We start from the raw sequence: 17409 nt of genomic DNA on the forward strand, positions 1-17409 counted from the left end.
ACTTACTGTTTACAATAAATATGTTTCATAAAAATGTATTAACATCTGTTTTTTGTGTGTAGCAGCGACCTTATTAATTACGGAGTATTACACAGGACCCAAAACCGCACTGTACACGTTTCTAACGAAGCTAAAGGTCTAAAAGTACATGTATATTCAATAATCTATTTGCGTTTGAAAAGTACATGTTTATATGCATAATTTTCGACGCTTATCTCATTTCAGCGGCATCTTTGAAGCCCGAGATCATTGTTTATACAGTGTGCTCATTTTCAAGAATCCAAAGATTCAATTCCCAGAAGGAATTCTGAAGTAAATATCTCAGTGATTCCTCGAATTTCCTGTAAATATTTCCTTTGAATGGAGAGAGGATGAAATTTCTGGCTTCTTTCTGAGGGTTTGAAATATCGTTCCCCTGTAACCTGCACTGGAGCAAGGGGATCCTACATGGACCCGTGAACATCCGGGCTAGAATAGGTCCTCAGCAACCCATGCTTGCCGCAAAAGGCGATTATGCTTGTCGTTAGAGACGACTAACGGGATCGGGTGGTCAGGCTCGGGTGTCATCGTATCCTAGTGGTTAAAGCGTTCGCTCGTCACGCCCAAGGCCGGGGTTCAATTCCCGACATGGGTACAATGTGTGAAGCCCATTTCTGGTGTCCTCCGCCGTGATATTGCTGGAATATTGCCAATTGCGTGGATCGAGACATGTTTTGTTTGTTTGGTTGTTGTTTAACGCCGCAATATTCCAGCTATATGACGGCAGTCAGTAAACAATCGAGTCTGACCAGACAATCCAGTGATTGATATAATTAATGTAATGCTTTTTTCTAGCTGTTGTGTGGCTGGCATAATGCCTATGTGACTATAAATGTAGACTCACTCTTTCACTCTGACTCTTCCACATATCGGTGTGACGTCAGTAACTGTAACTGACAGCTGAGGCGTATTCGAAGACCCGGGTTCGAATCCCGACATGGGTACGATGTGTAAAGCCCATTTCTGGTGTCCACCGTCGTGATATTGCTGGAATATTGCCAAAAGCGGCGTGAAACTATACTCACTCACATTCTTCTACGTCTTATATGGTTCAAGATGTTCTCAAATTAACCTATATCTTTCGCACAATGACAAAGATATTATAATATCAGCTGGTTGCCGTAAATATAACATAAATGCATATTTATATCCCACGTTGGACAAAGATGGCCTTTGTTGTAGACATCTTGTTTGTGGAAAGGTTTCACGCAATACTCGTGTTAGGAAGCAGATGTGATGGAAGTTTTGAAGCATTTAACTAACTGCGTATGTAGACTTTTACTATACTGATTCATTTCTGCATAATAATAATTTCTTCCCACGGTACCTACGAAGATCATTAAACTCACACGCTTGTTTGAAACAAATGCAGGCAGCCTGGGGGTATTTGGTCTAACAAATGTTTGTTTGTTTGTTGTTTAATGCCGCAGTCAACAATATTTCAGCTGTATGATGGCGGACTGTAAATATCGAGTCCGGACCAGACAATCCAGTGGTGGTGTTACATGGCAGTGTAATTTATTAATTAACAGTGATTGTAGTTTTATTGCACTGTTTCTCATTGCGTTATGTTGCGTTGTGTTTAGACAGTAATGAGTCGTCAGGAAGTTACTATTTTTAGATGATTGCGTCGTGTATAAACTTCTGATGCCGATTAACTGGTTATGGCACTGTGTGGAACTTTCCAGTGGCTGGGTAGGTTGTAAATAAGGGGACAATAGCATGTTTAGGGATCTCTCACGCATATCATCGCTTCAGAACCAGCTTTCATATGAGGATCGATCATCATCCCTGATCCCCTGCCTAGTATCGTAGGCAGTTTGGCAGAGTTTAGGTTTTATCAGGGAATATACATATGTCTTATATATTCCCTGAGTTAAATAAGTTAAATATATATATAGATAAATATTCACATCGTTGCCCAAATCAAATTATAACACCAGCTGGGCTATTATTACTATGGCCAACAGCACGGAGTCATGTGCAGGTCAGTGGCTCCTAATTAGTGCCAGAGAATGGCCGGTTGACCACTGAAGCTTAACTTTGTGGATGAGGTGCGGGATACTGCAGGCTGACCATGTATGTAACGTAACACGATACATTGCAGTCTGACAGTGAGGGTTAAAGATAGTACGCTTTCTGTGAGTGGGACTTGACCCTCGGACAGCGGCTAGACAGGTTGGCCCTCTGACGCCTCTGATATGCTGCCTGGCCATGTCTGTCCCATCACCACAATTGTGATTATGCACATGCAGTAACTGTAATATCACAAATAAAGTGTTGTGGACCCACTGATGGACTCCTGTAATTGAAGGACAGATATCCCAAACCTAACAGCCCGGGATACATGGTGGAATCCAAGATCTCGGAACCTCTCTGCAACAACGTTCGTGAGCGAAATCTCCCCACAAGTCAGGCGATATCCATCCATCCTGGGTCCACATCACAACTCACGTCAAAACAGCCACTAACATCGTGAATTCGGAGAACAGTTGACCACACTGCCTTTCAACTGTGCCAAGGAATCCACAATTGGGACGCTCTGCAGCTTTGTGAAAAGGTTTCCGTCACATCTTACAACAGTGACGTGTTTTTTCGGCAAGTGGGAACAACAGCAAGAATTCCGTGAGTTCCTCACCATCCACGACTGCAAGCAACGAATGCACGTACAACAGCCCCTAAAGAAAAGAATATCTATCTGTGAATCCTTTGTGCGGAAACAAATAAAAACCAAGGACTCCATCAAGGCAAAGAATTTCAACTAACTCTGTTTCACCTTGTGTCAGTGACTTTGTGATTTTTCAGTGACTATAGTGATTGTTCAGTAATTTTTTGTTAATCTTTCCACTGGGTAAGTGTTTATACAATTTGGTCATTCTTGTTAATTCAAAACTACATGCTCTGATGATGAAACGCCCTCCAGTAAGCCTAGTTTTCTTTCGAGGATCCGACGTAAACCTAAACAGGCAGATACGAAGACAACCCCTCTTCGTTCCCTTTCTCCATCTTCTACTCATCAGCCAGCCACTTCTAAACCCCCTGATCACCACTGCCGAATTATTAACCCCCATTGTGAGGGCCGTTGTTGTTCTCTCCCTCCGTGCCCCTCTCCACCCGCTGACCACCGCACTGTCCAGCCCCCATCTCGCGTCAGCTTCACGACCCTCCCCATGCCTTTGTTTGACGGACATGATCCCCGCTCTGCACCTTCATGGCTAGGTACATTTCAGAAATTTACCTCAATTCAAAATTACACCAGTAAATTATTAACGTTTTCCCCCTATATTTATCCCAAACTGCTTTAATTTGGTATGAAGGACTTCCATGTAAAGACAACATGACATGGCCTGAACTCAAACAATCGTTTTTAAAATGGTATGGTCCAACGTCAATTCAAGTCATAAACCGCAAAAATGCCCTGATTGATAGAAACTAAAAAGAGCACGAAGGCTTTTGTGAATTTCTTCAATCTATTCGTTATGAGGCATCTCTTTTGAAATGTAACACTGATCAATTTATACAAGACCTCATTTTCAGAAATGCCCTCCCTCACATCATTCAGTTTATTCTCACCCGGCGCCATGCCACGTTGTCAGATATGGTAGAGAGTGCCCAGACAGCAGAGCACATACACAAAGAATCTGGTATGGAGGGAATCATGTCTGTCGTTACATCCCTCAAAGTAAAGTTGGACAGAATAGAGGAGGAGCGACACAACTCAACAACTGATTTCCAACCCTCCCCAAACAAGGCTTTCCCCCATCAAACCCTTCCCTCCCACTGGTCTCCCCCACCATCCCACCACCTCCCATCTTCCCACCCCCAGTGTACCATGCGCACACACCCATACAAGTGCGTCCACTGTGGGTTATACCACCTGAGTCCCCAAGAGTGTCACCTCAATCCACCCACCCCTGTTAATTACTTTCTGCCACCAATTAACGCTTTCTTTGTACATGTATACAATTATCTGTCCCTTTTCCTTTTTCTCTCAGCTGTAGCATACACCCGTGTGTATATGTCTCGTCAACTTAGTAGCCTGTGCCCCTTCCCGCCGTTTTGTAATATGCACTAAAATATCTCAATTTGATTAGGGCGTTGTTTCACTGCTATTTGATGTATGAATGTATGTTTTAAGTACGTCTGAGATCCGCTCGTAATGTTTTGTTTGTCATGAGCAGTGGTGTAAGAGAAATATATGCAGTAACTGTTATATCACAAATAACGTGTTGTGGACCCACTGATGGACTCCTGTGTTTGAAGGACAGATATCCCAAACGTAACAGCCCGGGATACTAGCCTATCTCGAGAGCCTGACCATGGTCGCCGCTGAGTGAATATATATTATTATCACTAAATTTTGCTATCAACACCGTATTCGTGTAATTGATGCTGACCACTGCCATCATTTATTTCCATTGAATATTGTACAACCAGTCTATTGTTAACTGCCATTGTAAGTGCTGTGCAGTAATTTGTATTAATATGTAAACTTGACTGTACACCACTTGGTGGTCGTTTGTTCGTTTCACACTAAGTTCTTTTACGTACAGGTTTCTTGGTTAACATATTGTCTCAATTTGGGAATTGACACGTGACAATGGTAAGTATGTATCTCAGGCAATATCACAAACGCTTGGATTTGATGACTCATAAATATTTTATTTACATCCAAATATAAAACAGAATTAACAATCAAGAAGTCAATATGTACATGGGAATGCGAAATTAAAATCATGACCTATTTGCATAAAGGAAATAGCGTTATTATGACTCCCTACCTGAACAAACGCCGGGGCATTGATTAAAAGCCTGCTAGTTGTTTTGCATGGGATGTTCCCCATCATTATCTTTACGGTTATACGCCGAGGTAAAGATCATCTCAGGCGTCTAATCGAGGAAACACGGCACTATAGTCTTAGCTACGCTGCTTTCACCTCCGGGGGTTGCTGCACCCGCTGGCGTACCCAGGGGGGTGGGGGAGCTGCAGGGGCGGGATACAGGACTGTGCATCCAACGCCCCAACACAGATAACGTGACCTTTAAGTCTCTCTGTGAACCTCCTGGGTAGTATTGGTTCGTGACAATGGCAGTGACGCCCTCCACCACCACCCCCCACCACCCCACCACCCCCCCACCACCACCACCACCACCCCTCCCCGCACACACGCACGCACGCACGCACGCACGCACACACACACACACACACACACACACTGCATAACTAAAATTGACATATATTACCGTATTTCCTCAAATATATGTCAGGGTTAAATCTAAATAGATGTCGGGTTTCTATATAGATCTCAGGACTGAACTGATGCCGGATCACAAAATCGATGCCGGGTTTCTAAATAGATGCCAATACTTGACTTTAAATAGTTGACGGGATTTTCAATAGAACACCGGACTCGTGTCTCGATAGATAGATGCCAATACTATATAGATGTAGGGTGTTGAAATACATGCCGGGACTCTAACAGACGTCGGGTTCTTTAAAACATTAAATAAAATAACCCCATTGAGAAAACACAACAGGGAATAGTCACTCACCTGGGGTGGAGAAATTGAGCCCGGGTCATGGAGCATACCAGAGGAGGTACGGTTTGCGAAAATTTGGCGTTTAGTAATAAAATAGAGTTGACACATTTCCAAGATTTTGATTTCTGTGACGAAAGGTCCTCCACCAGCCTTGCCCACATATGATGTACAGTGAATGGATAGCCAGGAGGGCCGCTCCCAACTTCAAGGCACTTCGTAAGATGCATGGTAGAATGGGATGTTTTTCTCTATTCGGCGGGTGAATAATAATCCCGATGGTGTCTGTAGATTCAATTCACTAAAATTCTTCATTTCTGTCAATCGGCAGACATCCCTTTCACATGGTCAATATCATGCATATTCTCGCACATACATGTATGCATCTGAAGATATCCATGCACTTACATGCACAAAGTTACGTGTATGTGTGTCTATGTGTGCACGTACAAACGTTGCATATAAGTCTATGCACGAACATACCTTTAAACGTGTGTACATATAAAGGCACATACCTGTATGCATGTGCCTATGCACGTGTCCCTACTTATATTTATGCACGTGTCATGCATATGCTTTTGGTGAGACTCTTCTTCTAGTGACATACATTCAATATCGTCCACATAGCTAACACAGAACCATTGGAATACCATGCAGCATTGTCATACGGGTCGTCTCAGAGGAGGCTGTCAGACCTATTTCAGACTTTGTTGCGCTTGTCACATCTGGTTAAGCCTGACGAATGTTAATCCACAATTCAACAAAACCCTATATCATCAGGTTCACGGCTTCACCAGGTACCAGGTAGAAGTAACATCATCCATGGCACTGACGGCTCGGAAGAATGTTCTGTAACATCTGGTCGTTTTATTGCTTACGTCACATGGAGGCCAGTGTGGACTCACCCACAGACACAATTTCCTGGTGGTGCCTTGTGCTTTCCGTGGTGATGTACTAACTAAAGTATGACGTGAGTAATATGTTTGACTGATCAGACACTTACAGCGGGGTCAATTTTATCATTGTATTGATGAGGGAACAATGTTCGCTATCTGTGTTACTGTTGAAAGATTGGGGCGCAGCCCTCTGCGAGCCAGTCATTGGTTTTGTCAGCAAGACACCTTCTCCTACCATGGACCTGAGAGTTCTGAGAATACCCTCGACCTAGTGCACTTTTACACTAGAATCAGACATGTCTGTGTTAGCATCTTTGTTGACACGAAACTCTATAAGTCCATTTAGTGTGTATAAACTGCATACGACGTCACAACCAATCAGAATCTTGACTCTTGGTCATGTGTGGAATGTACTGACAGTAGGTCAGCTTACTTTTCAAGCTTCACCATGACATAAAACACTTTAGATGTTTCATCTCATTTCATACGTCTTAAATTGAAGGTGCAATCTTGCTAAGGCACCCGTGGTCTTTAAACCACGCCCACAGGGACTAATATGGTAGTCCATTCAGCATAACGTTTTCGCCCTCCGTCCGGTTCTCGACAAAGTAGGTCATTAGCTCGCCCTTGCCCTTGACCTTGATGAGGCCTCTTTTCTGGAATTCGTAGCCAAATTCCTTCAGGATGACCATCGTTTCCTCTACCACCTGTAGTGCAGATATAAAAATCAATATTGGCTTTCTTATATAAACTAGCTTCTAATGAGTGAGTGTGTTAATGCTGCTTTGAATAGTATCACGGCGTGTCAGCTTGATTCGGGCAAGCTAAAGGGACGCAACTCTGGGGAGCTAACTTAGACCACTGGACCACCCGTCTCCCCATAACAACAAGATCACATATTGATACATGGCATATCACACCTAAAAGCTGCTGTAATCATGCTATCATTTTTTCATAGTCTGGTTTCTTAGAACAAAATTACCTACTTGAAGATTTGAAGTCACTGTGTATTTTTTTAAGTGTTTTAATTCGGATGAATATTCATAAATATATACTTTTATTAAATGTGAGTTTCTGAACCATTTGTTATTTGGATGAAACATTTCACATATTTAGTACCCTCATCTGTCTAATTAAAATCAGATCGTTCAGATGGATATGATACCTCTCTATCCAAGTGAGCGCAGAATTCAGAGTAGTACATCTGATTTCTATATTTCGAAAACGAACATAAACGGGCAAATAATAATGGACACGCTATATGTGTTGTGGCTATTTTTTACCCCCTGTCGTTTCTGAGCACGGTGGCAGCTACATGTACACCCCAAAGGATGTACTCACGAAGGAACATTTGTGTTCTGAGTTACATTTTTTCAGTTCAACATTTCCGACTCGTGGTGGCAAAGAATTGAAAGTGAATCGCTTCATGTGAAACCCGACAAATGATTGGCTGAATAACATACACATCCTTTATTTCGTTTGGGCGGTCAAAGTTCACTCAAGGTACACCGGTGGAGAGATTGTCATATTTTCATGCAGATTGATGTCGTAAAGGAGTAATATTAATGGGATACAGTCATGACAATGGAATCTACCTGAATTCTCCCAGCATGCCCCGTGGACTCCATCCGGCTGGACACGTTGACGGTGTTTCCCCAGATGTCATAGTGTGGCTTCCGCGCCCCAATCACCCCCGCTATGACGGGACCGTGGTTGATTCCTGGAACAGCACCTCTGACTTTCAAACACTGTCATATCTTATATCATTTGGCCATGGGAAAAGGTTGCATATTTAATTCATGACACATTCCCGTTATAAATGTCACAACACGACACAGCAGACCCACCTATTCTCAGAATAAAGTTGTTGAATGATTGCTCGTTAATTTTCCGCAGTGTCTCCTTCATGGCGAAGGCGAACTGGACGAGATCATCAAGGTGCTTCCATCTACCACAGATGCCGGTACTCTGAAAATATAGAAACGTTACCAGACTACACAGAGTATGAACTTATATACAAAATAGAATCCCCAGTGTCCTAGGCTTCGACCTCCTGAAGACTGGATGGTTGCAATGTGTGACCTGGCTGATTGTGTGTCGTCGTTGACCATGCTGTTAACTATTGGTCTGCCTGGTTCGTACTTAGGGATTCGAACCCAGATGTTGGCGTGACGAGCGGAAGCTTGAACCAGGATATCTCTACCAACCTAAGGATGATGCATCAGAGGAATAAGATTGTTTGTTTGTTTGTTGTTTAACGTCACACTCAGCAATATTCCGGCGATCTGTAAATAATCGAGTCTGTACCAGACAAGCCAGTGATTGACATCATGAGCATCGAGCCACGAAATTGAGATACGATGACATGCATCAACCAAGTCAGCGAGCCAGTCAGTCGCCTCTTACGACAAGTATAGTCGCCTCTTACGGTAAGCATGGTTTGCTGAAGACCCATTCTAATCCGGATCATCACGGGTGGGAATATATATATATATGTTCGTTTTATAATTACTTATTTTTAATCGGTATCAGAAAATACGATGGTAGTATACAGAGGACTCCTTGGTTTTTCTATCTTTTACAACTGTGAAACTGAAACTAACCCACCAAATCAGGTGGCCTTTGACATTAGTCAATCGCTGCCCTTTTACGCAAGAAACTACACTAACCATGACCATTTCTATAACATCTTATGTACAAACTTTTGAAAGACCTAAACACATACACTGTCTTCATACTTTCAACATTATTCACATACAAGTTCAATTATTTAAAGACCGCCGTCATATGGCTGGAATATTGCTGACCGGCGTTAAACAACAAACAAACAAACAAACAAATGCTGTAATTGATCGGTCAGTTTCTCTCACAAACGGACAGCAAGTGGCAAGATATCAACATTTTATGAGAGCTTCAAAGTTCATCAACCTACCAAGCAAACACACGGGCAGATTTCTTTTTCTTCAGGATGCACGTTACGCATTACACAAATGTACAGGGGGAATCAGCAGTGTGAGGTATCAATGGTTAAATTTAGCGCGGCAATTTAAGCTGTGTCTCTAATTTTGCCCTAAATAGTTTTATGCGCATCATTGACACGGGCCCTAGGACGATTCAAATAAAACGCAGCGGCAAAACCCTTTCTATAACCATAAGAAATATTGTGTAGGATCCCGACTATATCACGAGCAAGTGTTGATGAATCACTCAATAACTCGATGTATTTCCTTATTTTTAAAGAGACGTCGTTGTACAACATCATGCGACGGCCCCCCTATTATATCAATAACACTGACGAGGATGCACCTGACTTATGTTGATGATAAAACAAGGCATTCAAAGAAACAATATCCACTAGTAGATAACATTGTTTGTTGTTTAACACCGCACTCAACAATATTCCAGCTATATGACAGCGGGCTGTACAGAATCTTGTCTGGACCAGACAATCAAGTGATTGACATCATGACCATCGATCTACGCAATTGGGACCGATGACATGCATCAACCAAGTCAGCGAGTCTGACCACCCGATCCCGTTAGTCGCCTCTTACGACAAGCATAGTCGCCTCTTACGGCAAGCATGGGTTGCTGGAGACCTATTATACCCCAGATCTTCACGGGTCTAGTAGATAACACAGAGAGGAGACCATGGATGCCTAAACGCAACCACGCAACTGTGTATGTAGTCCCAGAACGGTAGCTTTGATTCTGTACCAAGTAATGACCTCACGTCCTGGGACCTATATGAGAAATAACGATCCGCGGTTCTTGTATATTGTACAATAAAACACTGCAGGGACAATAAACCATGAGGGGCGCAGCAGTGTTTTATTGTACGATAAACAACGACCACGAGTTGTTTATTTCTTATTTGAGATATAAACATTATGTACAGCCACTTTAGGGATGTTAGTAAGAAGCACAAGCTTTAAAATTATTATAAGCAGGGGGTGTGTGTGTTTAAATTTGCGATTTCGTTTTATTACCTTTGTAAAGCTACATCTGCAGGAACAGCTCAGTAGACGTGTCTAAAAAAAAACCGTCCAATTTACGACGTCGTCAAGTCGCGAGCGCACGTTCGAATCTCCAGAAATGACGTCATGATGTTTGTTTTTTTATCGTGAAATAAACCCCGCTTTGTTCTTTTTGACAAGTTGTACCTGTACCCAAGTTCAGTTTAGAATATATTAAGAGAACAATGACAGCCAAGTTTACCTTCAATATACATACAAGGGTATAATGTAGCTCCCAAAGTCTATAATACCATGAAATATGAATGAAATATTACTAATTTATATCAATGTGTTGTTATCAGTGTTATAACATGGCCAATCACCAACTGATCTGAACGCAACACCAACCTTCAACTTGTGGACATTTTGCATTGCATGCAATACATGAGTGACAGCAATTTAATCAAATAATATCGCATAATGCAACCGACTCTACCAATCTCCTTAAACTCCGATCTTCGTGCTCCCTACCTCTGCACAAAGAACCGAGGACATCCCGCTCCAGAGCACGTCAGAACCACCTTTAAACCAATTTATTTTTTTGGCCAATTATTTGCTCTGTAGCCATTACGTTTATTCAATATTTTTAATTCTGTAATAGGCTAAGAAGAAATGCAATAATAATTCAAATAACTAGTTGCAGTACATTGCTATAGCCTTTCAGATCCATCAGCGTTATCAATTGATTCCGCTGCAGCAACCATCTCATTTCCCAGTGGGCTCAAAAACAGCTGACTGGGCCTGGCGACTGATATTTAATATATTCTCTGATGGGTATCGTCATATATACGCGACACGCCGGCAAACGATGGATTTTACCTTCGCAAAAGCTTACTTTTTGCTGAAACCTGACATCATAAAATGGACAATCCATAACCGCTCCTCCTTCTACAAAGAACGGAAGACGTATATTTCGATTTTCTGTCATTTAGAATCACGAAAGCCTGTAGTCATTCGTGTTACGTTGACACTGTTGACTTTTTGCGTTATTACTACCAGGTCATATCTTTTTTGGCATGATGTATGGTAAACTGGAAATTCAAATAATTTTAATTGAATATTAGGAATCGTCAGCCATGGTAATGTGTTAGATTAATTTTGTTAATGTATTTGTTTTTTCGCCCCACTCAGCAATGTGACGGCAACCTGTGCAAGGCAAGTCTGGTCCAGACAACCCAGGGATCCTTATGAGAAAGCACCTAGGCTGTCAGGCTACCGCTATCAACAAGGTCACCGATTCAGACACCCTGATCCATTAAGTCCCGTCAGGCAAGCATATGTAGCCAGGGACACTTTCCAACCCGGAATTTCCATAGGGTTTATTTAATGTGACAAGCATCAATAATATCCTACGTGTCTGTCGGAGGTAAGACCAAAGCACACAATTTCACAATGTCCCAAAAATATCATAATCCTTAACTATTTTTGTTCAGTATATATCGATTTTCATAAATGTTAAAGGGTTCAGTGCTTTTGTCCAATTTGGTAGTCTATTGCATTCAGTATTCGCGCGATCAAATCGGCAATTCAGTAACGGACGATTGGACGCTGATTTTATAAGTTCTGGGAAAGATCACGAGATCACGAGTGAGTGAGATGGGTTTATCGCCGCTTTAAAAATACTCAAATGTCAGCTCAGTGGATGAGGAAGGCAAAACATGACGGAGCTTGGAGAGGTTTACCACCACAGTCAAACACTGTTGTGTCGAAGTTGAATGGACCTACGTACATACTTCGAGTTATCCGGGTTCGATACAACCGAAATTGATGAATGACGAAGGAATACCAAGGGACCAAGCTTTTACTGCGAGGGAACCAACGTATCACACAGCAAAGTTCGCCACAACGTATTTGACTGTATTTTGAAACCGGCCAGCAAGGTTAGACATGGTCTTGTCTCGACACGAATGAAATTGGCAGAACATATTTCCAACAAATTTTTTCTTTTTCTGTGCCCGACATGGGTACAATTGTCAATATGTGAAGCCCATTTCTGGTGCCCCCCGCCGTGATATTGCTGGAATATTGCTAAAAGCGGCGTAAAACCATACTCACTCTTTTCTGTGTCACATATTAGTCAGAAGTTAGACCGACATAAGCTGGGGTGATTATCTATATAATGTCATGGTATCTATTGCTGATGAGCGACTGGGCAGTGGGACATCGTCCATGTGATGTGTGTTGTTACCTTGGTAACCTGCACAGTGCCCGTCATACCGCTGGCGGCCATGTAGGTAGGTCCGACCGTCTTGATCTTACATATGGAGGAGAACCGACCTTGCAACAGCAGCTGCAAATAGATTCAGACATGGAATTATGACGCTAACTACAAGGCCACCTGTGTACCCCCGGGTATTTAACAAAGAGAAACAAAGAAGAATTTAGATCATACAGATTTTGACTAACGATCACTCATATGCCTATAAGTCCAGATCATTATTAAAAGTCAAGGTTTAAATATGTGAGTTATCAGTGTTTAAATTTAAATCTCATTAAATTCAGACCTTTGTTTTCGCTACTGCTAAACAAAGATCTGAAGACATCCCATTAGGGGGTCACGTCAGAACGACCTTTCATCCAACCAATCAGAGCGTCGCTTACCAGACCATGAAAGTGTCAGTCGGAATATGATTTCTAATCATGCAACCTCGAAATCTTTATTCCGAACGATAGTTACGGGTTTAACGACTGAATCCATCCAATCTAGCCCAGATATTAGCCATTCCAGGTTTCAAATTTTAAATCGAGAATTTGTCAAAATATGTTTCGAAGCGTAGTTGCCAATTTGAAATTAGTGCCGTAAAGCACGAGAAAGCTGCCTTCTGATTGGTCATTCCATTGGTCGGTCAAAGTTCGCTCAAGGTCGGTGTGACATCACCCGTATTGGGATGTCCTCAGATCTTTGTTTAGCGATAGCGAGAACTATGAACTGGTTTTAATGAGATTGAGTGAAACGACAATTACATTCTTGGCGTCAGTACTTGTGGAGTGCCATGTGAATGTAACGTTATGCTTGATGCACATGTGTGTATTGACAGCCACAAGCTAGAGAGTCATCCCCCGTCAGTCTCATATCGCACCTCGTCGTAGTCGGAGATGATTTCGTTGAGGAACCGGAAACATTCTAGACCATTGTTGTTGACGGCACTCTCGTTGTAGAAGTCGTGGAAGTTGGGACAGGCTGCGAATATCACCCCGACCTCGTCGTAGGCGTTGCTGTACAATTCCTGTAATACAACACATGGGGATGTCAGTAGTAGTAGTAGTAGTAGTAGTAGTAGTAGTAGTAGTAGTAGTAGTAGTAGTAGTAGTATGAAAATCATGAAAATCATAATTGGGTATATGATGTAAAAATGTGGCTATGAGTATGTTTGTCATAATTAATGCGTACCCAATAATCTAGATTCGTTCTAATTTTCTGTACACCTAATATTTAAGCATATCTACTGACAAAAACGGTCATCTGAAGTTTTCTGTTCAGAACTATGTAATTATTACAATCATTTTAAGACAAATATTTCCCCAGAGTACTACTTGTTTGATATCAATTTTAAAAGATTAAGAATAGTCTCGGGACAATTTAGATGCAGCTCTCCTAGACTTATGATTGACGCCATCTTCCCGAGGCAAGAGTGGCCACTAGCTTACATCAAAGTGTAAAAAGTAGATGATTAAGACGGTGTGCAGGGGCGCTCGTTGGCCAAATTTTCAAATAAAAGGCATAGCAAGGCAAACAGAAGACTAATAAATCTATGAGTCCATTAGTCTATTACAATGTTGTTTATTGCACTTATGGCATTGATTATTTTCCAACATGATATGCAAAAACTATCCATTTCTATGAATGTATATCGACATACGTCATCTTTCTTCTGTGAACCCAGGAAGTCCTTTGCCACATGGCCCGGAAGTAGATTGTAGACTAGAGCCTCGTTTTTCATCCTGAGTAAGGTCACCTGTTCTTTCTGCTTGTCGGCAACTTCCGCCAACAGGAATAGGCGCCGGGAGGTGGAGTCCGTCTGGGGAGATAACCCGAGTGTCTATACAATGTGTGTTTGTTTTTGTTTAACGCCGCACTCGGCAATATTCAAGCTATATGACGGCGATCTGTTTATAATCAAGTCGGGACAAGACAATCCAGTGATTGACATCAACGCAATTGGGATAGATGGCATGCAATGACCTACGTCACCGAGCCTGACCACCCGATCGCCTCACACACACACACACACACACACACACACACACACACACACACACACACACACACACACACACACACACACACACACACACACACACACACACACACCACCTCCACGGGTCTCTACAATGTACCCTCAGATGGTAACTGTTACAGACCTAGAATACATCCACACGTATTAGTGTGGTAGGAGAGCCTGGTCGTTAACGTTAACCACGTTGGAAACAAATAACGAGTACAGGCATGGTGACAGACCTAGACTCATAATCAGGCCCAGTCTGGGGTTCGAATCCACGATATGAAGATGCGAACAAGGTATCAATGCAACAACAACACTTGAATCCATGTCCCTCTAACATACCCGCCTGCCGAAATAGATGACAGCCACAGCGACAGCGATCAGAGCTGCCGTCAGTCGGAACTTGGACGGCGGGACCGTGTTGTCTCTGGTAGAGAAAGAAGGGGAGATACCCAAGGTATTATTGTCTTCTTAATGCAGTATTAGGGTTTGTGTAATATTACGAACCTTACCAAAAAAACAAACTTGTGCGTATCATCAAAATGTTGTGACGTAACCCTGCGTATTCAATTAGCAAAATCAGCAACATAATTTGAAATTATAAACGGGCATTCCGTCAACCTTGCCAAACTCCAAGATGACAGATACATCATGATCATTTGCCATCACACTTTCTTGTTGGAGTATCGTGGTATTTTTGAGTCCTATAAAGCTCTCGAACCCACACGACACCAGTTTGCAGGGACTAGATGAATAGAGTTTTCAAATATTTAATTTAAATACCCACATGTGTAAGAACTAGTGGGTAACAGAAATTTGAATGCCCAGATAAAATTACTGATACCCAATGATTTTAAAATGCATGGGTAAAATACCCACAACACCAAAAGCTTATTTGGAGCTCTGACAACCTCTTGAACACGTAACAGCGATGTTAAAAAACAAACCGTAATAACTTCGTCTGCTCAGGCGGATATAAACTGCCGGTCGTAACAAAGTAGAGTAAAGTACGGTTATAACGAACTCATAGGGACTACTAAGTTTAGTTCGTTATAACCGTAGTTCGTTATAAGCATATATACAGCATAACTACAGCAAATAGTCAGTTCGTTATAAGCATGTTCGTTATAGCCGTAGTTTACTGTATAAAAATTGATTTGACCCCATAATGTAGAACTTAGAACATTTCTCGGCTGAAATCAGTCCCCGAAACAATGCAAACCTAAGGTCCAAAACACAACCATGATACTCACATCAAATACATCATCATAGAATAACCATTTCTTGTTTGATTCATATCCAACCACCATCAAACATGGGTGTATACTTTCTTTCGGCAAGTAATTTATGTATTATTTATATCATTACATCTTTAAACTAACCATAATACAAAAATGGCTTGTATACATATAAAATTCATATATGTTTATTATTACAGTTTTTTCTGTATTTTATGGATTTAGGAATCATCCTTGATTACCCTCTATACCTTTCTATTATGTTATAGACCCAGGACCCAATCACAAGTTGCAAGCTTCATTCCGGAAGTGATGTTACCATCCTGATCTGTCATCACGACAGCATGACAAAGCGAGACGAATATTGGTGTCATCGCTGCTTGTTTCAATTATAAATAGGCCTGCGTCAACAGTCACTTTTAGTGATTCTGGCAGCGCTTTAAAAGCAATTCGTTCAGATCCTTCATCGGCGACACAGGATTTAATCAACATTATACTTGTCCTTTTTGACAAATTTAGTAAAGATTTTTGTTTGTTGACTTGTCATGGGTACCTGTTCATGTTGTACTGCATGGAAATGTTTGTTTGTTTGTTGTTTTTAACGCCGCACTCAGCAACATTCCAGCTATACGAGTCTGGACGAGACAATCCAGTGATTGACATCATGAACATCGATCTACGCAATTGGGATCGATGACATGCATCAACCAAGTCAGCGAGCCTGACCACCCGATCCCGTTAGTCGCCTTTAACGACAAGCATTGTCGCCTTTTACGGCAAGCATGGGTTGCTGAAGACCTGTTCTACCCCGGGTCTTCACTGGTCTGCATGGAAACAAGAGGGTTGATAAATTTGTGCTCTAACATTTGATGAGTAGGAAAAGAATGACAAAATATCAACTGCATAATTAGATTGTTTGTTTGTTGTTTAACGCCGCACTTAGCAATAGTCCAGCTATAATATGGCGGTATTATGCTATACAGATATTGCTCACCTTTCATACTGGCTGTAGACTGAGATGTCGTAACTGTCAAACAACAGCGCCATTACAACGATGTCTAATACGCAGTACAGGGTTGCTATGGATACTACTAACACCAGTTTCACAAACTGTCCGATCTGCACGAGACTTGCAATCCCGATGAGAACGAGACTTCCGGTATGAATAAAATACGGCGGGTATTTACACGTGGGATCAGAAGGCTGCATCCAGTTGGCGCTCGTGCTGTTGGAATGGTTGGTAATGACGCACCCGAACTAGGAATGGAGAGAAACACAAATCAAGTTAACAATAGATGCACTGAAAAACAGGCCTCAAAGTTTAATTTTTTACCTAGTAGCCATATGGCTACAAGTATTTGTTTGGTAGAATTAAGTCAATCCAATACTGTAGGTAGCCAAAAGCATTTGAAATTATCTTCTTATAACTATTATATATACAAGACAAAGCACTACTAGT

General features: G+C 41.8%; 1 protein-coding gene across 1 annotated transcript in view; it reads right to left on the bottom strand.

Moving 5' to 3' along the window:
- Positions 1–5239: 5239 nt before the first annotated feature.
- Positions 5240–17409, bottom strand: part of LOC139459687 (adenylate cyclase type 3-like) — a 61249-nt gene continuing 49079 nt past the window's right edge. Inside the window, exons 14-21 of the mRNA XM_071241312.1 lie at positions 16945–17207; positions 15055–15139; positions 14350–14508; positions 13570–13716; positions 12678–12779; positions 8321–8441; positions 8069–8193; positions 5240–7180 (exon numbers count right to left, since the gene is read on the bottom strand). Coding sequence (XP_071097413.1) covers positions 7025–7180; positions 8069–8193; positions 8321–8441; positions 12678–12779; positions 13570–13716; positions 14350–14508; positions 15055–15139; positions 16945–17207 — 1158 coding nt within the window. The 3' untranslated portion in view covers positions 5240–7024. The remainder of the gene's footprint in view (positions 7181–8068; positions 8194–8320; positions 8442–12677; positions 12780–13569; positions 13717–14349; positions 14509–15054; positions 15140–16944; positions 17208–17409) is intronic.

The sequence above is a fragment of the Haliotis cracherodii genome, unplaced genomic scaffold, assembly GCF_022045235.1.
Source record: "Haliotis cracherodii isolate W230 unplaced genomic scaffold, xgHalCrac1.p SCAF_1, whole genome shotgun sequence".
In the NCBI taxonomy this organism is placed as follows: domain Eukaryota; kingdom Metazoa; phylum Mollusca; class Gastropoda; order Lepetellida; family Haliotidae; genus Haliotis; species Haliotis cracherodii.